Genomic DNA, 27,581 nt, shown 5'->3' with positions numbered 1-27,581 from the left:
CCACTCACCCACTCACTCACTCACTCCACTCACTCACCCACTCACTCACTCACTCCACTCACTCACTCACTCACTCCACTCACTCCACTCACTCCACTCACTCACTCCACTCACTCCATTCACTCACTCACTCACTCCACTCACTCCACTCGCTCACTCACTCACCCACTCACTCATTCACTCACTCCACTCACTCACTCACTCCACTCACTCCATTCACTCACTCACCCACCCACTCACTCACTCACTCACTCACTCACCCACTCACTCACTCACTCCACTCACTCACTCACTCCACTCGCTCCACTCACTCACTCGACTCGTGGTCTCTGTGTGCGCACAGACGTAACCAGAACTACCTGGACATCCACTCACTCACTCACTCACCCACTCACTCCACTCACTCACTCACTCACTCCACTCACTCTACTTACTCACTCACTCACTCCACTCACTCACCCACTCACTCACTCCACTCACTCACCCACTCACTCACTCACTCACTCCACTCACTCACTCACTCACCCACTCACTCCACTCACTTACCCACTCACTCACTCACTCCACTCACTCACTCACTCACTCCACTCACTCACTCCACTCACCCACTCACTCACTCCACTCACTCACCCACTCACTCACTCACTCACTCACTCACTCCACTCACTCACTCACTCACTCCACTCACTCACTCCACTCACTCACTCACTCCACTCCACTCCACTCACTCACTCCACTCCACTCCACTCCACTCACTCCACTCACTCCACTCACTCCACTCACTCCACTCACTCCACTCACTCCACTCACTCCACTCACTCACCCCACTCACTCCACTCACTCACCCCACTCACTCCACTCACTCACCCCACTCACTCCACTCACTCACTCCACTCACTCCACTCCACTCACTCACTCACCCCACTCACTCCACTCACTCACTCACTCCACTCACTCACTCCACTCACTCCACTCCACTCACTCACTCACCCCACTCACTCACTCACTCCACTCACTCCACTCACTCACTCACTCACCCACTCACTCACTCACTCACTCACCCACTCACTCACTCACTCCACTCACTCATTCACTCACTCCACTCACTCCACTCACTCACTCACCCACTCACTCACTCACTCCACTCACTCACCCACTCACTCACTCCACTCACTCACTCACTCACCCACTCACTCACTCACCCACTCACCCACTCACTCCACTCACTCACTCACCCACTCACCCACTCACTCCACTCACTCACTCACCCACTCACTCACTCACTCCACTCACTCACTCACCCACTCACTCACTCACTCACTCCACTCACTCACTCACCCACTCACTCACTCACTCCACTCACTCCACTCACTCACTCCACTCACTCACTCACTCACTCCACTCAGCCACTCACCCACTCACTCACTCACCCACTCACCCACTCACTCCACTCACTCACCCACTCACCCACTCACTCCACTCACTCACTCACCCACTCACTCACTCACTCCACTCACTCACTCACCCACTCACCCACTCACTCCACTCACTCACTCACCCACTCACTCACTCACTCCACTCACTCCACTCACTCACTCCACTCACTCACTCACTCCACTCACCCACTCACTCCACTCACTCACTCACCCACTCACTCACTCCACTCACTCCACTCACCCACTCACTCACTCACTCACTCCACTCACTCACCCACTCACTCACTCACTCCACTCACTCACTCACTCCACTCACTCCACTCACTCCACTCACTCACTCCACTCACCCACTCACTCCACTCACTCACTCACCCACTCACTCACTCACCCACTCACTCACTCCACTCACTCACTCACCCACTCACTCACTCCACTCACTCACCCACTCACTCACTCACTCACTCCACTCACCCACTCACTCACTCACTCCACTCACTCACCCACTCACTCACTCACTCCACTCACTCACTCACTCCACTCACTCCACTCACTCACTCACTCCACTCACTCCATTCACTCACTCACTCACTCACTCACTCCACTCACTCCACTCACTCACTCACTCACCCACTCACTCACTCACTCACTCACTCCACTCACTCACTCACTCCACTCACTCCATTCACTCACTCACCCACCCACTCACTCACTCACTCACCCACTCACTCACTCACTCACTCACTCCACTCACTCACTCACTCCACTCGCTCCACTCACTCACTCGACTCGTGGTCTCTGTGTGCGCACAGACGTAACCAGAACTACCTGGACATCCACTCACTCACTCACTCACCCACTCACTCCACTCACTCACTCACTCACTCCACTCACTCTACTTACTCACTCACTCACTCCACTCACTCACCCACTCACTCACTCCACTCACTCACCCACTCACTCACTCACTCACTCACTCCACTCACTCACTCACTCACCCACTCACTCCACTCACTTACCCACTCACTCACTCACTCCACTCACTCACTCACTCACTCCACTCACTCACTCCACTCACCCACTCACTCACTCCACTCACTCACCCACTCACTCACTCACTCACTCCACTCACTCACTCACTCCACTCACTCACTCCACTCACTCACTCCACTCACTCCACTCCACTCACTCACTCCACTCCACTCCACTCACTCACTCACCCCACTCACTCCACTCACTCCACTCACTCACTCACTCCACTCACTCCACTCACTCCACTCACTCCACTCACTCACCCCACTCACTCCACTCACTCACCCCACTCACTCCACTCACTCACTCCACTCACTCCACTCCACTCACTCACTCACCCCACTCACTCCACTCACTCACTCACTCCACTCACTCACTCCACTCACTCCACTCACTCACTCACTCCACTCACTCACTCCACTCACTCCACTCACTCCACTCACCCACTCACTCACTCCACTCACTCACTCACTCCACTCACTCACTCCACTCACTCACTCCACTCACTCCACTCACTCCACTCACTCCACTCACCCCACTCACTCACTCACTCACTCCACTCACTCCACTCACTCACTCACTCACCCACTCACTCACTCACTCGACTCGTGGTCTCTGTGTGTGCACAGACGTAACCAGAACTACCTGGACATCCACTCACTCACTCCACTCACTCACTCACTCACTCCACTCACTCACTCACTCCACTCACTCCACTCACTCCACTCACTCCACTCACTCACTCACTCACTCCACTCACTCACTCACTCCACTCACTCACTCCACTCACTCACTCACTCCACTCACTCACTCCACTCACTCCACTCACTCCACTCACTCACTCACTCCACTCACTCACTCCACTCACTCCACTCACCCACTCACTCACTCCACTCACTCACTCACTCCACTCACTCACTCCACTCACTCACTCCACTCACTCCACTCACTCCACTCACTCCACTCACTCACTCACTCACTCCACTCACTCCACTCACTCACTCACTCACCCACTCACTCACTCACTCGACTCGTGGTCTCTGTGTGTGCACAGACGTAACCAGAACTACCTGGACATCCTGCGCTTCCTGTCACTGGGCGACAAGCGGCTGAGCTCCTTTGACATCACCAACCGCTTCACGCACCTCTTCTGGTTCGGAGACCTCAACTACCGCCTCGACATGGACGTGCAGGTGAGCGTCGCCACGGTGACACTCACCGTGGCGGTACACACAGCGGTACACACAGTGGTACACACAGCGGTACACACAGCGGTACACACGGCGGTACTCACAGCGGTACTCACCGTCACCACAGTACACACAGCGGTACACACAGCAGTACACACGGCGGTACACACGGCGGTACTCACCGTCACCACAGTACACACAGCAGTACACACAGCGGTACACACGGCGGTACACACAGTGGTACACACAGCGGTACTCACAGCGGTACACACGGCGGTACACACGGCGGTACACTCGACGGGACGGAGTCGCACGCGCCGCGTAACCGGCATGCCCCCCGCCGCGCTGCAGGAGATCATGGCGCACATCAACAAGAAGGAGTTTGATGCACTGCTCAAGGTGGATCAGCTCAACCTGGAGAGGGAGAAGAGCAAGATCTTCTTGCGCTTCAGTGAGTCTCCCCGCCCCGTGTCTCCGTGTCTACCCGGGTGTCCCCACGTGTCCCCCCTGTGTGTCCCCACGTGTCTCTGTGTCTACCCGGGTGTTCACGTGTCTCCGTGTCCCCCTTGTGTGTCTCTGTGTCCCCGTGTCCCCGTGGTTACCCGGGTGTCCACGTGTCTCCGTGTCCCCCCTGTGTGTCTCTGTGTCTCCGTGTCCCCCCTGTGTGTCCCCACGTGTCTCCGTGTCTACCCGGGTGTCCACGTGTCTCCGTGTCCCCCTTGCGTGTTTCCCCACGTGTCCCCCCTGTGTGTCCCCACGCGTCCCCTGTGAGTGTCCGTGTGTCTCCGTCTTTCTCCGTGTGTCTCCGTCTCTCCCCGTGGGTCCCTGCGTGATGTTGTTGACGGTGTTCGTCTTGATGATGTTGACGATGCCGGCGGCGATGATGGCGATGATGACGATGATGACGATGATGATGACGACGTTGATGTCATCCCCTAGATGAGGAGGACATCAGTTTCCCCCCCACGTACAGATACGAGCGCGGCACCCGCGACTCCTACGCCTGGCAGAAGTTCAAGACCACCGGGGTGAGGGGCGGCCACACCACACTCGGCCACACAACACTCGGCCACACCATCTTGCCCACACTACTGTGACCATGCTGCCACGCCACTCCGTCCACACCGATAAGGTCACACCATCCATGACACACCACCCCTACCACACCACCTCTACCACACCACCCACACCACACCACCTCTACCACACCACCCCTACCACACCACCTCTACCACACCACCCACACCACACCACCCCTACCACACCACCTCTACCACACCACCTCTACCACACCATCTCTACCACACCACCCCTACCACACCACCCCTACCACACCACCGCTACCACACCACCCACACCACACCACCCCTACCACACCACCTCTACCACACCACCTCTACCACACCATCTCTACCACACCACCCCTACCACACCACCGCTACCACACCACCCCTACCACACCACCCCTACCACACCACCGCTACCACACCACCCCTACCACACCACCACTGCCACACCACCTGGCTACCCGAGTTCGCATTCACAGCCAACATCCAAACCGGTCCTGGGCCTCCCCTAGGTCAACGCAGCCTTAAATGAGTACCTGGTGCGGTGGTGTAGTAAACATCGCCACTGGGGAGACAAAGGCGACCGAGCGTGGTGATGGCCACCCACCCACTGCTGCTCGCTCGCAGCACTTGCCCCAACAGTCTGGTGAGACTACACGGGGGATCTTTGTCTTTGTCCACAGGTGCGTGTGAATGTGCCGTCGTGGTGTGACCGCATCTTGTGGAAGTCGTACCCTGAGACGCACATTGTGTGCAACTCCTACGGTGAGCGAGAGCCCAGCAGGGCCACCCACACCAACATGGCCACCCACACCAACATGGCCACCCACACCAACATGGCCACCCACACCAACATGGCCACCACCAACATGGCCACCCACACCAACATGGCCACCACCACCAACATGGCCACCCACACCAACATGGCCACCACTACCAACATAACCACCCACACCAACATGGCCACCACCAACATGGCCACCCACACCAACATGGCCACCCACACCAACATGGCCACCCACACCAACATGGCCACCCACACCAACATGGCCACCACCACCAACATGGCCACCACCAACATGGCCACCCACACCAACATGGCCACCACCAACATGGCCACCCACACCAACATGGCCACCCACACCAACATGGCCACCACCACCAACATGGCCACCCACACCAACATGGCCACCACCACCAACATGGCCACCCACACCAACATGGCCACCCACACCAACATGGCCACCACCACCAACATGGCCACCCACACCAACATGGCCACCACCACCAACATGGCCACCACCAACATGGCCACCCACACCAACATGGCCACCACCAACATGGCCACCCACACCAACATGGCCACCACCACCAACATGGCCACCCACACCAACATGGCCACCACCACCAACATGGCCACCCACACCAACATGGCCACCACCAACATGGCCACCACCACCAACATGGCCACCACCACCAACATGGCCTCCCACACCAACATGGCCACCACCAACATGGCCACCCACACCAACATGGCCACCACCAACATGGCCACCACCACCAGCATGGCCACCACCACCAACATGGCCACCACCACCAATATGGCCACCCACACCAACATGGCCACCACCAACATGGCCACCACCACGAACATGGCCACCACCACCACCAACATGGCCTCCCACACCAACATGGCCACCACCACCACCAATGCCACCACCACCAGCATGGCCACCACCACCAATATGGTCACCACCACCAATATGGTCACCACCACCACTAACATGGCCACCACCACCAATGCCACCACCACCAGCATGGCCACCACCACCAATATGGTCACCACCACCAATATGGTCACCACCACCAACATGGCCACCACCACCAACATGGCCACCACCACCACCAACATGGCCTCCCACACCAACATGGCCACCACCACCACCAATGCCACCACCACCAGCATGGCCACCACCACTAATATGGTCACCACCACCAACATGGTCACCACCACCAGCAGGGCCTCCCACACCAACATGGCCACCACCACCACCACCAACATGGCCACCACCACCACCAATATGGCCACCACCAACACCACCACCAACATGGCCACCACCACCAACATGGCCACCCACACCAACATGGCCACCACCACCAGCAGGTTCTCCCACACCAAAATGGCCACCACTCGTCTTGCCACCTGTCCTTGAGTTGGCTGCTGTGTTTGGGTGGAAGGAATTGGGATGCACTGAGATCTGGGGGTATTGTGTTGAACTTTATATTGCAGAACACTGCACAGTTCTTATAGGCCTAGAGTAACTGAGAAAACTGCCCCGGTTTGCTGTATGGTGGCAAAAAGGGTAGCAACCCTTGCCACCACCAACATGGCCACCACCAACATGGCTGCTGACACTCCATTGACCACCGCCATGTCTGTAGCTACCATAGCAACCACCAACATGGCTGCTGACACTTCATTGAACTCCGCCATGTGTGTAGCTACCATAGCAACCAGCAAAATGGCTTCTGACACTCCATTAAACTCCGCCATGTGTGTAGCTAGCATTGGAACCAACAACATGGCTCCTGATACTCCATTGACCACTGCCATGTGTGTAGCTACCATAGCAACCAACAACATGGCTGCTGACACTCTATTGACCACCGCCATGTCTGTAGCTACCGTAGCAACCACCAACATGGCTGCTGACACTCCACTGACCACCGCCATGTCTGTAGCTACCATAGCAACCAGCAAAATTGCTCCTGACACTCCATTGACCACCGCCATATGTGCAGGTACTATAGCAACCACCAGCATGGCTGCTGACACTCCATTGACCACCGCCATCTCTGTCTTTACCATAGCAACCAGCAAAATGGCTGCTGACACTCCATTGACCGTCGCCACGTTTGTAGCTACCATAGCAACCACCAACATGGCTGCTGACACTTCATTGACCGTCGCCATATGTGTAGCTACCATAGCAACCACCTACATGGCTGCTGACACTCCACTCACCACCGCCATGTGTGTAGCTACCATAGCAACCACCAACATGGCTGCTGACACTCCATTGACCACCACCATGTTTGTAGCTACCATAGCAACCACCAACATGGCTGCTGCGTTGCCTCAGTAACTGGCTGTTCGTGAGCTCTTGTTATCATCATCAGTACCAACCAGTTAGCTGTTCTTAACGAGCCCTCGTTATCATTGTTGGCATTGCCACGGTAACTGGTTGCTCATGGACTCTTATCAGCATCAGAAGCGTCTCGTTAGCTGGTTGCTAACGAGCTCTCGTTATCATAATCATCAGTCTTCCCTTATTATTGTCGGTGTTGCCTCGGTAACTGGTTGCTCGTGGGCTTATGATATCACCATCAGTACCGTCCCCTATAACTGGTTGCTAACGAGCTCTCATTGTCATCGTTGGCGTCGCCTCGGTAACTGGTTGCTAAGCAGCTGTGTTTGATTGGCAGGCTGCACGGACGACATCGTGACGAGCGACCACTCCCCGGTGTTCGCCACCTACGAGGTCGGGGTCACCTCTCAGTTCGTCTCCAAGAAGGGTGAGACCCCCACAGAGACCCCCAGAGACCCCCACAGAGACCCCCCAGAGACCCCCAGAGACACCCACAGAGACACCCACAGAGACCCCCACAGAGACCCCCACAGAGACCCCCAGAGACCCCCACAGAGACCCCCACAGAGACACCCACAGAGACCCCCACAGAGACCCCCACAGAGACCCCCACAGAGACCCCCACAGAGACCCCCACAGAGACCCCCACAGAGACCCCCGCAGAGACCCCTGCAGAGACCCCCCATTGAACCCCACAGAGTCTATGGGGCACGGTGGGGGGTAGTTGGGGGGGGCCTGTGTGTGTCTGTCCTGTGTGTGAGTGTACATGGGTGACCCTAAGTGTGTGTGTCACTTTGTGGCAGTGTGTATAACCGTGTATACTCATGTGAGTGTGTGTACCTGTGTGTTGTGTGTACCCATGTGTGTGTACCTGTGTGTGTGTGTACCCGTGTGTGGGCGTACCCATGTGTGTGTGTACCTGTGTGTGTGTGTACCTGTGTGTGTGTGTACCTGTGTGTGTGTGTACCTGTGTGTGTGTACCCGTGTGTGTGTACCCATGTGTGTGTCTACCCGTGTGGGGAGCGGTAGTGTAGTGGTTAGCGTGCTGCGCTACAAACCTGGTGACCCAGGTTCGATTCCTGCTCATGGCTAACACCGGTAACGATTATCTGAATTGGTCCTGGGCCTCCCCTAGGTCGACTAAGCCTGAAATGAGTACCTGGTTCGGTGTGTAGTAAACATCGCCACTAGGGAGACAAAAGCGTGTCCCATTCCGGCCTTCATAGGTGCTCGCTTAACTGCACTTGCCAAAACAGTCTGTCCAGGCTATACGGGGGATCTTTGTCTTTGTATCGCCGTGTGCGCAGGCTCTGCGGACGAGTCTCACATCGAGCTGGAGAGCGTCGAGGCCATCGTCAAGACGACGAGCCGCACCAAGTTCTTCCTGGAGTTCTACTCCAGCTGCCTGGAGGGTCAGAAACCCATCCACTACTTACACAGAGACCCACAGATTACTCACAGAGAGACCCACAGATTACTCACAGAGAGACCTATAGACTCACACAGAGACCCGTAGACTCACACAGAGACTCGTAGACTCACACAGAGACCCATAGACTACTCGCACAGAGATCTATAACCTACTCACATGGAGACCCTTACACTACTTACACAGAGACCCATGGACTACTTACACAGAGACCCATGGACTACTCACAGAGAGACCCGTAGGCTCAAACGGAGACCCATAGACTACTCGCACAGAGATCGATAACCTACTCACATGGAGACCCTTACACTACTTACACAGAGACCCATAGACTACTCACAGAGAGACCCGTAGGCTCAAACGGAGACCCATAGACTCACACAGAGACTCGTAAACTCACACAGAGACCCATTGACACACAGAGACCTAGAGACCTGTAGACTCACACAGAGACCTATAGACTCACACAGAGACCTATAGACTCACACAGAGACCCATTGACTCACACAGAGACTCGTAAACTCACACAGAGACCCATTGACTCACAGAGACCCCAGCTCACATAGAGACCCACCCCCAATTAGCACGGTTGGCTATGTACGGTGCATAAGAAGTCCAACATACTTACAGCCGCCCTGCAATGAGATGTGATTGAAGCTGATGCTGATGCTGCTGCTCTTACTGCTGCTATTACTGCTGATGATTCTGCTCGTCCTGTTACTGCTGATTCTACTGATGCTGCTGCTGTTATTGCCACTGCTACTGATTCTGCTTGTGCTGTGACTATTGCGGATGCTGCTGATGCTGCTGCCGATGGCGGCGGTGGTGGTGGACATGGTGGTGATGGAGGTGGTTGGTGGTGGGGGTGGTGGTGGTGGTGCAAAAACAACCCCCTACCTCCTCGGTGGTGCCGGGCGGTAATGTTGTGGTGGATGTCAGCAGTGCCATGGAGGGAAGACCAATTCCATATCGGCCATTCTTCGTCATGGTGCTTGTGGCCACTACAGCAGCCAAATGGGGGCTCTGGAAGGGTGCGAGTGGCTTGTGCCGGAGGCCCCGGGGGGACAGGCATCGATCACGTCTCCTGGCCCACCCCCATTTGGCGGAGCCAGGAGTGGACACGTGGAAGGAATCCTTACCCTCGAAGTTCCTCCAGAAACGCTCGCTGTGGAGGAGAGGCTGCCACTCCTCTGTCGGGAGCTGGACCGGTACCGCTTGGGTCTTTACTGTATTCAGGAGGTCCGTTGGACCGGCTCTAGCTCCAGTCACCATGAGTGGTGGACAGTCCTCTACTCGGGGCAGGAGACTGACAAATAACAGGGAGTGGCTCTTCTTATGAACAAAATAATGAAGGGGGCGTGGGAGTGTGGCGGTGAGGTGTGGGAAGCTGTAAGCCCCAGGCTACTGTGGAATCATCTTCCCATCAACCAGAGGCGAGGACTGGTGGTTATTTAGGTCCCCCACTGAAGATGAACATCAGTGGAGGGATGCAGGCAAGGCTGATGAGTCCAGATGCCTTTTATGACCTGTCACAGGTGCTAGCTAAAGTGACCCCTCGGGATAGAGTCATTCTGTTGGGTCACTTCGATGCCCGAGTTGGTCATGATGCTCGCACCTGGTCTGGAGTGATTGGAAGGCATGGGCTAGATCAGCTCAATAACAACGTTGTAGGAGGCTCCTAGACTTCTGTGCAGCCCATGGGCTTGTAATTACCAACACGCTCTTCCGGCATCGGCGCATCCACACAACATCATGGATGCATGCCGGGTCCAAGCAAGAACATCTACTGGACTACATAGTGACGGAACAGTAGATGGGAGCCCATGTCCTTGACACCAGGACCTACCGTGGAGCTGATCTGTCCATTGACCATCGACTAGTCATCTGTAAGATGCGCCTGCCATTCTTACACTCTAGGACCCCAATAAAACCCACAATGGCCTGGTCTTAGCTAGCTGGAAAGTTGTAAGCGAAAATTTAACCATCGCTTGCGGCTGGGGTTGGCATCATTCCCCACTACTCCTGGTGCCGAGGGAAAATGGGCGAGGTTTAAGACTGAGGCTCATGCAGCTGCAATGGCTACTTGAGGTACATGGTCCAGACCTCCCCAGAGACCCTGGCTGACAGAGGAGGTGATCAAGCTGGCTGATAAAAAGCGACAGGCCCATTCCTGCCGTCTACAGCATCCCACGTCGGAGATTGAGGAGGCTTCCCGCAACATTCGCTCGGAGGTTCGGAGAGCCGTGAGGCGCTGAACGGATGGGTGGTGGTCGCGGGTTGCTGAGGAGATGGAGTCTGCCTCAGTCGCCCACAATCACTAATCACTATTAACTCCATCAAAAAAGTAACTTGCCATGCCACACCTATCATCATCATTCGGGGAAAGAAAGGTGATCCGATCTCCGACCCCCAGGAACAGGTTTGCGAATTTGCTGAGCATTTATGTGAGGTCTTGGGGGAGGGGGAAATCCCTCACCCTGAAACACATCATGGGGCAAAGTGGGGATGACCCTGCTGAGGGTGCAGTGCCTCTAATATTGGAAGAAGAAGTCGTCACCCCCCGTGGCTGAAGCGCCATCTTTTGAGCAAGTACGGAAGTTGATCCAGAGTCTGAGACCAGGAAAAGCGCCGAGCTGAGATGATGATCTCCCAAGTAAAATGCTGAGGAAGGGTGGCATTTGTGTGCAGACTGCCCTACATGACATCATTATGAGTCTGGACCACTGGACAGGTCCAACAGGATTGGATTGATGCCCTGCTAGTCCCCCTCTTTAAGAAGGAGGACCGCACAGGTTGTAACAACTACAGGGGCATCTCCCTCTTCAGTGTGCCAAGAAAGGTCCTGGCAAGGATTATTCAACATCGCCTTGCTAGGCACGCTGAGTAAAGGCTTGCGGAGCCCCAATGCGGTTTCAGGAAAGGGCGGTCCTGCACAGATGCCATATATGCTGTCCGTCTGCTACAGCAGAGGTGTAGGGAATGCCAACAAGACCTACATCTCTGCTTTATTGACCTGGTCAAGGCCTATGTTACCATAAATAGGCCTGGGCTCTGGGGTGTTCTTTGCTTTCAGAGTCCCTGCCTCTTTGCTCACGATCATTAAGGACCTTCATGATGGTGGGCAGGCTCGGGTAAAACTACGTGGCTGGGATTATGAGCCATTCCCTATTCACCTTGGGGTGTGACAGGGATATCCTCTGGCTCCCATATTATATAACATCCTTTTTGACCACGTAGTTCGTGAAGCCTTCTAATGCTGTACGAGCAAAATCTCCATCTGGTACAGATATAATGGGAGGCCGATCGTTGCCCGGGTGCGGTCAAGGGATAGCTCCCTATTGCTCAACCACGTTATGTATGCCAATGATCTGGTAATTGCTGCTCACTCAGAGTAAGAGTTGGAGGTGCTGCTGATGAACCTGGAGTGTGCCACTAAGAGGTGGGGCCTTACCATCAGCCCCACAAAAACTAAGCACCTGCCTGTGTATTTTGTGCCATCAAACAATCCACCCCCTCACCTCCCCATTGGTGATGGGGCAGTTGTGGAGAGAGTGGAGAGTTTTTCATATCTGGGCAGTGTGCTTATGACCAGTTCAGGTTTGACAGCAGAGGTCTCGATCCGATTCAGTCGAGCAGAATTATCTTTTCATCGACTGCGTAACGCTGTGTGGACGCTACCTGGGTCTGTCGCTCCGCACGAAGCTTCAGGTCTTCTTGGCCATGGTCATACCCACCCTTCTCAATGCTTGTGATACGTGGACCCCCCTAATGGAACATCTTCGCTGGTTAGAAACATTTAGGCTGGCCTACCAACGATCCATCCTGGGTTTAGAGATGGAGTGATGTGGTATGAGAGGATGTGGAGCTGAGTGGACTTGCCGATGACCGGTACCAGCGGTGTCAAGATCGGCCTCTGTGGAGGAGGCTCGTGAAGGACGCTACTGGGCAGTTGGAGGCAGTCGCCCTCCAGCAACAACAACGGAGGGCGGAGGAGCGACGCTCACAACAACGAGCGGAGCGCCGGGCGGCTAAAATACAGCAAGTTGGTACAGTAGGGGGCACAGGTGGTGCATCGGCCAGTCATCATGGTCATCTCAATCAGTCGATCCGTGGCACCTGCTGGGTCTGTCCCGTGAACTGCCAGCGGGCGTTCCACACTTCACGTGGCCTCAAAACGCACTTAGCCTGGCACAAGCGTCGTGGTGACGTCACCGCCACTTAGTGGCGAATGGCAGTTGTTGTTGGTGTTGTTGACGACTGGGATGTTGGTGGCATGCAGTGTGTGGTGGAGTTGACGGTGGTGCTGGTGGTGCTGGTGGTGCTGGTAGTGGTGCTGGTGGTGGTGCTGGTGGTGGTGGTGATGGTGGTGCTGATGGTAGTGGTGATGGTGGTGCTGATGGTGGTGCTGATGGTGGTGCTGATGGTGGTGCTGGTGGTGGTGCTGGTGGTGATGGTGGTGCTGATGGTTGTGCTGGTGGTGGTGGTGGTGCTGATGGTAGTGGTGGTGCTGATGGTAGTGGTGGTGCTGATGGTGGTGGTGGTGCTGGTGGTGGTGGTGGTGCTGATGGTGGTGGTGGTGCTGATGGTGGTGGTGGTGTCCGGTGTGACCAGGTCCGTGCAAGAGTGGCGAGAATGACAGCCAGCAGAGTGAGGTCGCCAACTTCCTCAAGGTCGGCTGGTCCCAGCTGCAGCTGCCACTGGTGAGCGGCGCGCCGGGAGCCTCACTCACCCTCTCTCACTCGCTCGCTCACCCTCTCTCGCTCACTCACTCACTCTCGCTCACTCTCTCTCTCTCATACTCTCTCACTCTCACTCACTCTCGCTCGCTCTCTCTCACACTCTCTCACACTCACCCTCTCTCACTCGCTCGCTCACCCTCTCTCGCTCACTCACTCACTCACTCACTCTCACCCTCGCTCACTCACTCTCTCTCACACTCACTCACGCTCACTCACTCTCGCTCGCTCGCTCGCTCTCTCTCACTCTCTCTCACTTTCTCATTCACTCGCGCTCAACCTCTCTCTCGCTCACTCTCTCACGCTCTCTCACTCTCTCTCGCTCACTCACTCTCTCTCACCCTCTCTCGCTGTCTCTCACTCACTCTCTCTGTCCCCGTCTCTCTCGCTGTCTCTCACGCTGTCTCTCAGTCTGTCTGTCTCCGTCTCTCTCCGTCTCTCTCTCTCGCTGTCTCTCACTCTGTCTCTCTGTCTGTCTGTCTCCGTCTCTCTCCGTCTCTCTCTCTCGCTGTCTCTCACTCTGTCTCTCTGTCTGTCTCTCTCCGCCTCTCTCCGTCTCTCTCTCTCGCTGTCTCTCACTCTGTCTCTCTGTCTCTCTCCGTCTCTCTCCGTCTCTCTCTCTCGCTGTCTCTCACTCTGTCTCTCTGTCTGTCTCTCTCCGCCTCTCTCCGTCTCTCTCTCTCGCTGTCTCTCACTCTGTCTCTCTGTCTGTCTCTCTCCGTCTCTCTCCGTCTCTCTCTCTCGCTGTCTCTCACTCTGTCTCTCCCTGCTCTCTCGCTTTCTGTATCAAGTGTGGGGAGCGGTAGCGTAGCGGTTAGCGCTACGAACCTGGCGACCCGAGTTCAATCCCCGCTCACGGCCAACACCAAGGACGGTGATCTCAACCGGTCCTGGGCATCCCTGAGGTCGACTCAGCCTCAAATGAGTACCTGGTGCAGTGTGTAAACATCGCCACTGGGGAGACAAAGGCGGTGTTGGCCAGCCACCCCCTCGTGTGCTCTGCCGGGCTTCATAGGTGCTCGCTAACAGCACTTGCCCCTACAATCTGTTAAGGCTACACGGGGGATCTTTGTCCTTGTGTAACGAGTATAAGGTGCTTGTCATGTACATCGTGCACAATGCATGTTGTGTACATCGTGTACACTGAGTGTGTGTACAGTGTGTGTGTACATTGCGTGTGTGTGTACACTGTGTGTGTGTGTACATTGTGTGTGTGTGTACACTGTGTGTGTGTGTGTACACTGTGTGTGTGTATATTGTGTGTGTGTGTACACTGTGTGTGTGTGTACATTGTGTGTGTGTGTACACTGTGTGTGTGTGTGTACACTGTGTGTGTGTATATTGTGTGTGTGTGTACACTGTGTGTGTGTGTACATTGTGTGTGTGTGTACACTGTGTGTGTGTGTGTACACTGTGTGTGTGTATATTGTGTGTGTGTGTACACTGTGTGTGTGTATATTGTGTGTGTGTGTACATTGTGTGTGTGTACACTGTGTGTGTGTACACTGTGTGTGTACACTGTGTGTGTACATTGTGTGTACACTGCGTGTGTGTACACTGTGTGTATACACTGTGTGTGTGTACACTGTGTGTGTGTGTACACTGTGTGTGTGTGTACACTGTGTGTGTGTGTACACTGTGTGTGTGTACACTGTGTGTGTACATTGTGTGTACACTGTGTGTGTATATTGTGTGTGTGTGTACACTGTGTGTTTGTACACTGTGTGTGTACACTGTGTGTATACATTGTGTGTGTGTACATTGTGTGTGTGTACACTGTGTGTGTGTACACTGTGTGTGTGTACATTGTGTGTGTGTACATTGTGTGTGTGTACATTGTGTGTGTGTACACTGTGTGTGTGTACACTGTGTGTGTGTACACTGTGTGTGTGTACATTGTGTGTGTGTACATTGTGTGTGTACACTGGATGTGTGTATACATTGTGTGTGTGTGTGTACACTGCGTGTGTGTGTACACTGCGTGTGTGTACACTGCGTGTGTGTGTGTTCACTGTGTGTGTACACTGCGTATGTATACATTGTGTGTGTGTGTGTGTGTACACTGTGTGTGTGTACACTGTGTGTGTGTGTACACTGCGTGTGTGTACATTGTGTGTGTACACTGCGTGTGTGTGCATTGTGTGTGTGTGTGTGCACTGAGTGTGTGTACATTGTGTGTGTATGTACATTGTGTGTGTGTACACTGCGTGTGTGTACACTGTGTGTGTGTGTACACTGTGTGTGTGTATACATTGTGTGTGTGTACACTGCGTGTGTGTGTACACAGTGTGTGTGTACATTGCGTGTGTGTGTACACTGTGTGTGTGTGTACATTGTGTGTGTGTGTACACTGTGTGTGTGTGTGTACACTGTGTGTGTGTATATTGTGTGTGTGTGTACACTGTGTGTGTGTACATTGTGTGTGTGTGTACATTGTGTGTGTGTGTACACTGTGTGTGTGTGTGTACACTGTGTGTGTGTATATTGTGTGTGTGTGTACACTGTGTGTGTGTATATTGTGTGTGTGTGTACATTGTGTGTGTGTACACTGTGTGTGTGTACACTGTGTGTGTACACTGTGTGTGTACATTGTGTGTACACTGCGTGTGTGTACACTGTGTGTATACACTGTGTGTGTGTACACTGTGTGTGTGTGTACACTGTGTGTGTGTGTACACTGTGTGTGTGTGTACACTGTGTGTGTGTACACTGTGTGTGTACATTGTGTGTACACTGTGTGTGTATATTGTGTGTGTGTGTACACTGTGTGTTTGTACACTGTGTGTGTACACTGTGTGTATACATTGTGTGTGTGTACATTGTGTGTGTGTACACTGTGTGTGTGTACACTGTGTGTGTGTACATTGTGTGTGTGTACATTGTGTGTGTGTACATTGTGTGTGTGTACACTGTGTGTGTGTACACTGTGTGTGTGTACACTGTGTGTGTGTACATTGTGTGTGTGTACATTGTGTGTGTACACTGGATGTGTGTATACATTGTGTGTGTGTGTGTACACTGCGTGTGTGTGTACACTGCGTGTGTGTACACTGCGTGTGTGTGTGTTCACTGTGTGTGTACACTGCGTATGTATACATTGTGTGTGTGTGTGTGTGTACACTGTGTGTGTGTACACTGTGTGTGTGTGTACACTGCGTGTGTGTACATTGTGTGTGTACACTGCGTGTGTGTGCATTGTGTGTGTGTGTGTGCACTGAGTGTGTGTACATTGTGTGTGTATGTACATTGTGTGTGTGTACACTGCGTGTGTGTACACTGTGTGTGTGTGTACACTGTGTGTGTGTATACATTGTGTGTGTGTACACTGCGTGTGTGTGTACACAGTGTGTGTGTACATTGCGTGTGTGTGTACACTGTGTGTGTGTGTACACAGTGTGTGTGTACAATGTGTGTGTGTGTACACTGTGTGTATACATTGTGTGTGTGTGTACACTGCGTGTGTGTACACTGCGTGTGTGTGTTCACTGTGTGTGTGTGTACATTGTGTGTGTGTACATTGTGTGTGTGTACACTGTGTGTGTGTACACCGTGTGTGTGTACACTGCGTGTGTGTGTACACTGCGTGTGTGTACACTGCGTGAGTGTACACTGTGTTTGTGTACACTGCGTGTGTGAACACTGCATGTGTATACATTGTGTGTGTACACTGTGTGTACACTGCGTGTGTGTGTACACTGTGTGTACACTGCGTGTGTGTGTACGCTGTATGTATACATTGTGTGTGTGTACATTGTGTATACACTGAGTGTGTGTACACTGCGTGTGTGTATACTGTGTGTATACATTGTGTGTGTACACTGTGTGTGTGCACTGAGTGTGTGTACATTGTGTGTGTGTGTGTGTACACTGTGTGTGTGTACACTGAGTGTGTATACATTGTGTGTGTACATTGTGTGTACACTGTGTGTGTGTGCTCTGAGTGTGTGTACACTGTGTGTGTGTACATTGTGTGTGTACATTGTGTGTGTACATTGTGTGTGTACATTGTGTGTACACTGCGTGTGTGTACACTGCGTGTGTGTGTACATTGTGTGTGTGTGTACACAGTGTGTGTGTGTACACAGTGTGTGTGTGTGCACTGAGTGTGTGTACACTGTGTGTGTGTGTACACTGTGTGTGTGTGTACACTGTGTGTGTGTACATTGTGTGTACACTGTGTGTGTATATTGTGTGTGTGTGTACACTGTGTGTGTACACTGTGTGTGTACACTGTGTGTATACATTGTGTGTGTGTACATTGTGTGTGTGTACACTGTGTGTGTGTACACTGTGTGTATACATTGTGTGTGTATACATTGTGTGTGTGTACACTGTGTGTGTGTACACTGTGTGTGTGTGCATTGTGTGTGTGTACATTGTGTGTGTACACTGGATGTGTGTATACATTGTGTGTGTGTGTGTGTACACTGCGTGTGTGTGTGTGTTCACTGTGTGTGTACACTGCGTATGTGTACATTGTGTGTGTGTGTGTACACTGTGTGTGTGTGTGTACACTGTGTGTGTGTACACTGTGTGTGTGTGTACACTGCGTGTGTGTACATTGTGTGTGTACACTGCGTGTGTGTGTACACTGCGTGTGTGTGTACACTGTGTGTGTGTACAATGTGTGTGTGTACACTGTGTGTATACATTGTGTGTGTGTGTGTACACTGCGTGTGTGTACACTGCGTGTGTGTGTGTGTTCACTGTGTGTGTGTGCACTGAGTGTGTGTAAATTGTGTGTGTGTGTACACTGCGTGTGTGTGTGTTCACTGTGTGTGTGTGTACACTGAGTGTGTGTACATTGTGTGTGTGTACACTGTGTGTGTGTGTGTACACTGCGTGTGTGTGTGTACACTGTGTGTACACTGCGTGTGTGTGTACGCTGTGTGTATACATTGTGTGTGTGTACACTGAGTGTGTATACATTGTGTGTATACATTGTGTGTGTGTACACTGAGTGTGTGTACACTGCGTGTGTGTATACTGTGTGTGTACACTGTGTGTGTGTGCACTGAGTGTGTGTACACTGTGTGTGTGTACACTGACTGTGTATACATTGTGTGTGTACATTGTGTGTACACTGCGTGTGTGTATACTGCGTGTGTGTGTACACTGTGTGTATACATTGTGTGTGTGTGTACACAGTGTGTGTGTGCACTGAGTGTGTGTACACTGAGTGTGTGTACATTGTGTGTGTGTGTACACTGCGTGTGTGTGTGTTCACTGTGTGTGTGTACATTGTGTGTGTACACTGAGTGTGTGTACATTGTGTGTGTGTACACTGCGTGTGTGCACACTGCGTGTGTGTACACTGCGTGTGTGTACACTGTGTGTGCGTACACTGCGTGTGTGTACACTGTGTGTGTACATTGTGTGTATGTACACTGCGTGTGTGTACATTGCGTGTGTGTACATTGCGTGTGTGTACATTGTGTGTGTGTGTTCACTGTGTGTGTGTTCACTGTGTGTGTGTGTGTTCACTGCGTGTGTGTGTTCACTGCGTGTGTGTGTTCACTGTGTGTGTGTACACTGTGTGTGTGTGTACACTGTGTGTTCACTGTGTGTGTGTGTGTGTTCACTGTGTGTGTGTGTGTGTACACTGTGTGTGTGTACACTGTGTGTGTGTACACTGTGTGTGTGTTGACTGTGTGTGTGTGTGTGCGTTCACTGTGTGTGTGTTGACTGTGTGTGTGTGTGTGCACTGTGTGTGTGTTCACTGTGTGTGTGTACACTGTGTGTGTGTGTGTTCACTGTGTGTGTGTACACTGTGTGTGTGTGTGTTCACTGTGTGTGTGTACACTGCGTGTGTGTGTGTTGACTGTGTGTGTGTGTGTACACTGTGTGTGTTGACTGTGTGTGTGTGTGTGTTCACTGTGTGTGTGTTGACTGTGTGTGTGTACACTGTGTGTGTGTTCTGACTGCGTGTGTGTGTGTGTACACTGTGTGTGTGTGTGTGTACACTGTGTGTGTGTGTGTACACTGTGTGTGTGTGTGTGTTCACTGTGTGTGTGTACACTGTGTGTGTGTGTGTTGACTGCGTGTGTGTGTGTTCACTGTGTGTGTGTGTGTGTGTTCACTGCGTGTGTGTGTGTGTACACTGCGTGTGTGTGTGTGTTCACTGTGTGTGTGTACACTGTGTGTGTGTTGACTGTGTGTGTGTGTGTTCACTGTGTGTGTGTACACTGTGTGTGTGTGTTGACTGTGTGTGTGTGTGTACACTGTGTGTGTGTGTGTTGACTGTGTGTGTGTGTACACTGTGTGTGTGTACACTGTGTGTGTGTGTTCACTGTGTGTGTGTTGACTGTGTGTGTGTGTGTACACTGTGTGTGTGTGTGTGTGTACACTGTGTGTGTGTGTGTGTACACTGTGTGTGTGTGTGTACACTGTGTGTGTGTTCACTGTGTGTGTGTGTGTGTTGACTGTGTGTGTGTGTGTGTTCACTGTGTGCGTGTGTGTGTGTTCACTGTGTGTGTGTGTGTGTTCACTGTGTGTGTGTTCACTGTGTGTATGTGTGTTCACTGTGTGTATGTGTGTACACTGTGTGTGTGTGTACACTGTGTGTGTGTACACTGTGTGTGTGTTGACTGTGTGTGTGTGTGTTCACTGTGTGTGTGTTGACTGTGTGTGTGTGTACACTGTGTGTGTTCACTGTGTGTGTGTGTGTGTATACTGTGTGTGTGTTCACTGTGTGTGTGTACACTGTGTGTGTGTGTTCACTGTGTGTGTGTGTGTACACTGCGTGTGTGTGTGTGTTCACTGCGTGTGTGTTGACTGTGTGTGTGTGTGTACACTGTGTGTGTGTTGACTGTGTGTGTGTGTTCACTGTGTGTGTGTTGACTGTGTGTGTGTACACTGTGTGTGTGTGTGTACACTGTATGTGTGTGTACACTGTGTGTGTGTGTGTTCACTGTGTGTGTGTACACTGTGTGTGTGTGTGTGTTGACTGCGTGTGTGTGTGTGTTCACTGTGTGTGTGTGTGTTCACTGCGTGTGTGTGTGTGTACACTGCGTGTGTGTGTGTGTACACTGCGTGTGTGTACACTGTGTGTGTGTTGACTGTGTGTGTGTGTGTACACTGTGTGTGTGTTCACTGTGTGTGTGTACACTGTGTGTGTGTGTTGACTGTGTGTGTGTGTGTACACTGTGTGTGTGTGTTGACTGTGTGTGTGTGTACACTGTGTGTGTGTACACTGTGTGTGTGTGTGTGTTCACTGTGTGTGTGTTGACTGTGTGTGTGTGTGTACACCATGTGTGTGTGTGTACACTGTGTGTGTGTTCAGTGTTCACTGTGTGTGTGTGTGTGTTCACTGCGTGTGTGTGTGTGTACACTGCGTGTGTGTGTGTGTTCACTGTGTGTGTGTTCACTGTGTGTGTGTACACTGTGTGTGTGTTGACTGTGTGTGTGTGTGTACACGGTGTGTGTGTGTTGACTGTGTGTGTGTGTTCACTGTGTGCGTGTGTGTGTGTTGACTGTGTGTGTGTACACTGTGTGTGTGTACACTGTGTGTGTGTGTGTTGACTGCGTGTGTGTGTGTACACTGTGTGTGTGTGTGTTCACTGTGTGTGTGTGTGTTCACTGCGTGTGTGTGTACACTGCGTGTGTGTGTGTGTGTTCACTGTGTGTGTGTACACTGTGTGTGTGTGTTGACTGTGTGTACACTGTGTGTGTGTGTGTGTGTTCACTGTGGGTGTGTTCACTGTGTGTGTGTTCACTGTGTGTGTGTTCACTGTGTGTGTGTGTGTTCACTGCGTGTGTGTGTGTGTACACTGCGTGTGTGTGTGTGTTCACTGTGTGTGTGTACACTGTGTGTGTGTACACTGACTGTGTATACATTGTGTGTGTACATTGTGTGTACACTGCGTGTGTGTATACTGCGTGTGTGTGTACACTGTGTGTATACATTGTGTGTGTGTGTACACAGTGTGTGTGTGCACTGAGTGTGTGTACACTGAGTGTGTGTACATTGTGTGTGTGTGTACACTGCGTGTGTGTGTGTTCACTGTGTGTGTGTACATTGTGTGTGTACACTGAGTGTGTGTACATTGTGTGTGTGTACACTGCGTGTGTGCACACTGCGTGTGTGTACACTGCGTGTGTGTACACTGTGTGTGCGTACACTGCGTGTGTGTACACTGTGTGTGTACATTGTGTGTATGTACACTGCGTGTGTGTACATTGCGTGTGTGTACATTGCGTGTGTGTACATTGTGTGTGTGTGTTCACTGTGTGTGTGTTCACTGTGTGTGTGTGTGTTCACTGCGTGTGTGTGTTCACTGCGTGTGTGTGTTCACTGTGTGTGTGTGTGTGTTCACTGTGTGTGTGTACACTGTGTGTGTGTGTACACTGTGTGTTCACTGTGTGTGTGTGTGTTCACTGTGTGTGTGTGTGTGTTCACTGTGTGTGTGTGTGTGTACACTGTGTGTGTGTACACTGTGTGTGTGTACACTGTGTGTGTGTTGACTGTGTGTGTGTGTGTGCGTTCACTGTGTGTGTGTTGACTGTGTGTGTGTGTGTGCACTGTGTGTGTGTTCACTGTGTGTGTGTACACTGTGTGTGTGTGTGTTCACTGTGTGTGTGTACACTGTGTGTGTGTGTGTTCACTGTGTGTGTGTACACTGCGTGTGTGTGTGTTGACTGTGTGTGTGTGTGTACACTGTGTGTGTTGACTGTGTGTGTGTGTGTGTTCACTGTGTGTGTGTTGACTGTGTGTGTGTACACTGTGTGTGTGTTCTGACTGCGTGTGTGTGTGTGTACACTGTGTGTGTGTGTGTGTACACTGTGTGTGTGTGTGTACACTGTGTGTGTGTGTGTGTTCACTGTGTGTGTGTACACTGTGTGTGTGTGTGTTGACTGCGTGTGTGTGTGTTCACTGTGTGTGTGTGTGTGTGTTCACTGCGTGTGTGTGTGTACACTGCGTGTGTGTGTGTGTTCACTGTGTGTGTGTACACTGTGTGTGTGTTGACTGTGTGTGTGTGTGTTCACTGTGTGTGTGTACACTGTGTGTGTGTGTTGACTGTGTGTGTGTGTGTACACTGTGTGTGTGTGTGTTGACTGTGTGTGTGTGTACACTGTGTGTGTGTACACTGTGTGTGTGTGTTCACTGTGTGTGTGTTGACTGTGTGTGTGTGTGTACACTGTGTGTGTGTGTGTGTGTACACTGTGTGTGTGTGTGTGTACACTGTGTGTGTGTGTGTACACTGTGTGTGTGTTCACTGTGTGTGTGTGTGTGTTGACTGTGTGTGTGTGTGTGTTCACTGTGTGCGTGTGTGTGTGTTCACTGTGTGTGTGTGTGTGTTCACTGTGTGTGTGTTCACTGTGTGTATGTGTGTTCACTGTGTGTATGTGTGTACACTGTGTGTGTGTGTACACTGTGTGTGTGTACACTGTGTGTGTGTTGACTGTGTGTGTGTGTGTTCACTGTGTGTGTGTTGACTGTGTGTGTGTGTACACTGTGTGTGTTCACTGTGTGTGTGTGTGTGTATACTGTGTGTGTGTTCACTGTGTGTGTGTACACTGTGTGTGTGTGTTCACTGTGTGTGTGTGTGTACACTGCGTGTGTGTGTGTGTTCACTGCGTGTGTGTTGACTGTGTGTGTGTGTGTACACTGTGTGTGTGTTGACTGTGTGTGTGTGTTCACTGTGTGTGTGTTGACTGTGTGTGTGTACACTGTGTGTGTGTGTGTACACTGTATGTGTGTGTACACTGTGTGTGTGTGTGTTCACTGTGTGTGTGTACACTGTGTGTGTGTGTGTGTTGACTGCGTGTGTGTGTGTGTTCACTGTGTGTGTGTGTGTTCACTGCGTGTGTGTGTGTGTACACTGCGTGTGTGTGTGTGTACACTGCGTGTGTGTACACTGTGTGTGTGTTGACTGTGTGTGTGTGTGTACACTGTGTGTGTGTTCACTGTGTGTGTGTACACTGTGTGTGTGTGTTGACTGTGTGTGTGTGTGTACACTGTGTGTGTGTGTTGACTGTGTGTGTGTGTACACTGTGTGTGTGTACACTGTGTGTGTGTGTGTGTTCACTGTGTGTGTGTTGACTGTGTGTGTGTGTGTACACCATGTGTGTGTGTGTACACTGTGTGTGTGTTCAGTGTTCACTGTGTGTGTGTGTGTGTTCACTGCGTGTGTGTGTGTGTACACTGCGTGTGTGTGTGTGTTCACTGTGTGTGTGTTCACTGTGTGTGTGTACACTGTGTGTGTGTTGACTGTGTGTGTGTGTGTACACGGTGTGTGTGTGTTGACTGTGTGTGTGTGTTCACTGTGTGCGTGTGTGTGTGTTGACTGTGTGTGTGTACACTGTGTGTGTGTACACTGTGTGTGTGTGTGTTGACTGCGTGTGTGTGTGTACACTGTGTGTGTGTGTGTTCACTGTGTGTGTGTGTGTTCACTGCGTGTGTGTGTACACTGCGTGTGTGTGTGTGTGTTCACTGTGTGTGTGTACACTGTGTGTGTGTGTTGACTGTGTGTACACTGTGTGTGTGTGTGTGTGTTCACTGTGGGTGTGTTCACTGTGTGTGTGTTCACTGTGTGTGTGTTCACTGTGTGTGTGTGTGTTCACTGCGTGTGTGTGTGTGTACACTGCGTGTGTGTGTGTGTTCACTGTGTGTGTGTACACTGTGTGTGTGTGACTGTGTGTGTGTGTGTTCACTGTGTGTGTGTGTGTGTGTTGACTGTGTGTGTGTGTGTTCACTGTGTGTGTGTGTGTTCACTGTGTGTGTGTGTTCACTGTGTGTGGCGTCAGCTGAAGCCGATGATCGCGGATCTGGAGTACCTGCAGGACCAGCACATCCTGCTCACCGTGCGCTCCAGCGACGGATACGAGTCCTACGGTACCACGGGGGGTGGGGGATGATGATGTGGATGTCGGTGATGGTGTTGATGGTGTTGATATTGGCGATGTCCCATTCATGGTGTTGATGGCATTGATGCTGGTGATTTGCCGGTGATGGCGTTGATGTTGGTGATTTGCCGGTGATGGTGTAGATGGTGTTGATGTTGATGATGTGTCCGTAATGGTGTTGATGGTGTTGATGTTGATGTGTCGGTGATGGTGTTGATGGTGTTGTTGTTGGCGATGTGCTAGTGATGGTGTTGATGTTGGCGATGTGCTAGTGATGGTGTTGATGGTGGCGATGTGCTAGTGATGGTGTTGATGGTGTTGATGTTGGCGATGTGCTAGTGATGGTGTTGATGGTGTTGATGTTGGCGATGTGCTAGCGATGGTGTTGATGGTGGCGATGTGCTAGTGATGGTGTTGATGGTGTTGATGTTGGCGATGTGCTAGTGATGGTGTTGATGTTGGCGATGTGCTAGTGACGGTGTTGATGGTGTTGATGTTGGCGATGTGCTAGTGATGGTGTTGATGGTGGCGCTGGTGGCGCTGGTTGCAGGCGAGTGCTGCCTGGCACTCAAGTCGATGATCGGCACGACGCCGCAGCAGTTTGAGACGTTCCTGTCGCACCGCGGAGAGGAGACGGGGAACGTCCGCGGCTGGATGAAGGTTCGCGTGCCCTCGGACCGGCTGGCCACGCGCGAGCGTCTCTACGGTAACCACCGCCGTGGCAACCACCACAACAACCACCACCACCGCAACCACCACAACCACCATCACCACCACCACTGCAACTACCACTCCAAGCACCACAACCACCACAACCACCACAACCACCATCACTACCGCAACCACCACAATTACAACAACCACCACTATCGCAACCACCACCACTATCGCAACCACCACAATAACCACCACCATCACGCAACCACCATCACACAACCACCATCACCACCGCAACCACCACCGCAACCACCACCGCAACCACCACCGCAACCACCACCATCACTGCAACAATCATCACGGAACCACCATCACCACCGCAACCACCACCACAATAGCCACCACCATCACGCAACCACCACAACCACCACAACCGCAACCACCACCATCACACAACCACCATCACCACCGCAACCACCACAACCACCATCACTGCAACGACCACCACAGCAGCAACCACAACCAATTGGAGCGATGCACTTTTAAATCATCGAGATTGAAAACTCGTTTCTTTCGAACTCCTTTTTGTGTTGAGTGTTTGTATGTCCTTCCCCCGCACCTCCGATTAGCCACGGTTGGCTACGTGCGGTGGTGCGAGAGAAGTTCAACACACAGACACACAGACACACAGACATACAGACATACATACATACAGACACACAGACACACAGACATACAGACACACAGACACACAGACATACAGATACACATACAGACACACAGACACACAGACATACAGACACACAGACACACAGACACACAGACATACAGACATACAGACACACAGACACACAGACATAGACACACAGACACACAGACACACAGACATACAGATATACGTGCAACAACGCCACTGGGGAGACAAAGGTGGCCGGGCGTGGTGCTGGCCACCCACTCCCTCGTGTGTGCCGTGTCACCCTACATAGGAGCTACTCGCAAACAGCACTTGCCCCAGAAAAGTCTGTTAAGGCTATACGGGGGATATTTGTGTGTGCAACGGTGTGTGTGGGGGAGCGGTAGTGCAATGGTTAGCATGCTTCACTCACTCACTCCACTCCGCTCACTCACTCCACTCACTCCATTCACTCACTCCACTCCGCTCACTCACTCGCTCACTCCATTCACTCACTCACTCCACTCCGCTCACTCACTCACTCACTCGCTCACTCACTCCACTCACTCACTCCACTTCACTCCAATAACTTCACTCACTCCACTCCGCTCCACTCACTCACTCGCTCACTCACTCCACTCACTCACTCCACTCACTCCACTCACTCACTTCACAGCTTCACTCCCCTCACTCGCTCACTGCATCTGTTAAGGCTCCGGGGGGGGGGATCTGTGTGTGTGCGTGTGTGTGTGTGCGTGTGTGTGTGTGTGTGTGTGCGTGTGTGTGTGTGCGTGTGTGTGTGTGTGTGCGTGTGTGTGTGTCGGTGCGTGTGTGTGTGCGTTTGTGCGTGTGTGTGTGTGTGCGTGCGCGTGTGTGTGCGTGTGTGCGTGTGCGCGTGTGTGCGTGTGTGCGTGTGTGTGTGCGTGTGTGCGTGTGTGTGTGCGTGTGCGCGTGTGTGTGTGCGTGTGTGTGTGCGTGTGTGCGTGCGCGTGTGTGCGTGCGCGTGTGTGCGTGCGCGTGTGTGCGTGCGCGTGTGTGCGTGCGCGTGTGTGCACGTGTGTGCGCGTGTGTGCGCGTGTGTGCGCGTGTGTGCGCGCGTGTGCGTGTGTGTGCGTGTGCGTGCGTGTGTGTGCGTGCGTGCGTGTGTGTGCGTGTGTGTGTGTGTGCGTGTGTGTGTGTGTGCGTGTGTGCGTGTGTGTGCGTGTGCAGCGTGGATCAGCATCGACAACGAGGACCACGTCTCGACGTCCAAGAAGAAGAACCCCTCGCCAGCCATGCCGGGGGAGCCCACGGACGCGGCCGGGTGAGGGTTGCCGACACGCTCACCACGGCACGCTCAACACGGCACGCTCACCACATCACGCTCACCA

The 27,581-nt window shown here is 52.5% G+C and overlaps 1 protein-coding gene across 1 annotated transcript in view; it reads left to right on the top strand.

Annotated features, from left to right (window-relative positions):
• LOC144740890 (phosphatidylinositol 3,4,5-trisphosphate 5-phosphatase 2A-like) overlaps window positions 1-27,581 on the top strand; it is a 63,333-nt gene that overhangs the window by 29,663 nt on the left and 6,089 nt on the right. Inside the window, 10 exon segments of the mRNA XM_078623592.1 lie at window positions 3,520-3,658; window positions 4,007-4,106; window positions 4,595-4,683; window positions 5,406-5,487; window positions 8,209-8,298; window positions 9,179-9,283; window positions 13,912-14,000; window positions 24,783-24,870; window positions 25,432-25,587; window positions 27,421-27,514. Coding sequence (XP_078479718.1) covers window positions 3,520-3,658; window positions 4,007-4,106; window positions 4,595-4,683; window positions 5,406-5,487; window positions 8,209-8,298; window positions 9,179-9,283; window positions 13,912-14,000; window positions 24,783-24,870; window positions 25,432-25,587; window positions 27,421-27,514 — 1,032 coding nt within the window.

This window comes from Lampetra planeri, unplaced genomic scaffold (assembly GCF_965212315.1).
Source record: "Lampetra planeri unplaced genomic scaffold, kcLamPlan1.2.h2 scaffold_333, whole genome shotgun sequence".
Taxonomy (NCBI): Eukaryota; Metazoa; Chordata; class Hyperoartia; order Petromyzontiformes; family Petromyzontidae; genus Lampetra; species Lampetra planeri.
The sequence above is the reverse complement of the archived record's forward strand: the minus strand, read 5'-3'. Positions and strand labels throughout refer to the sequence as shown.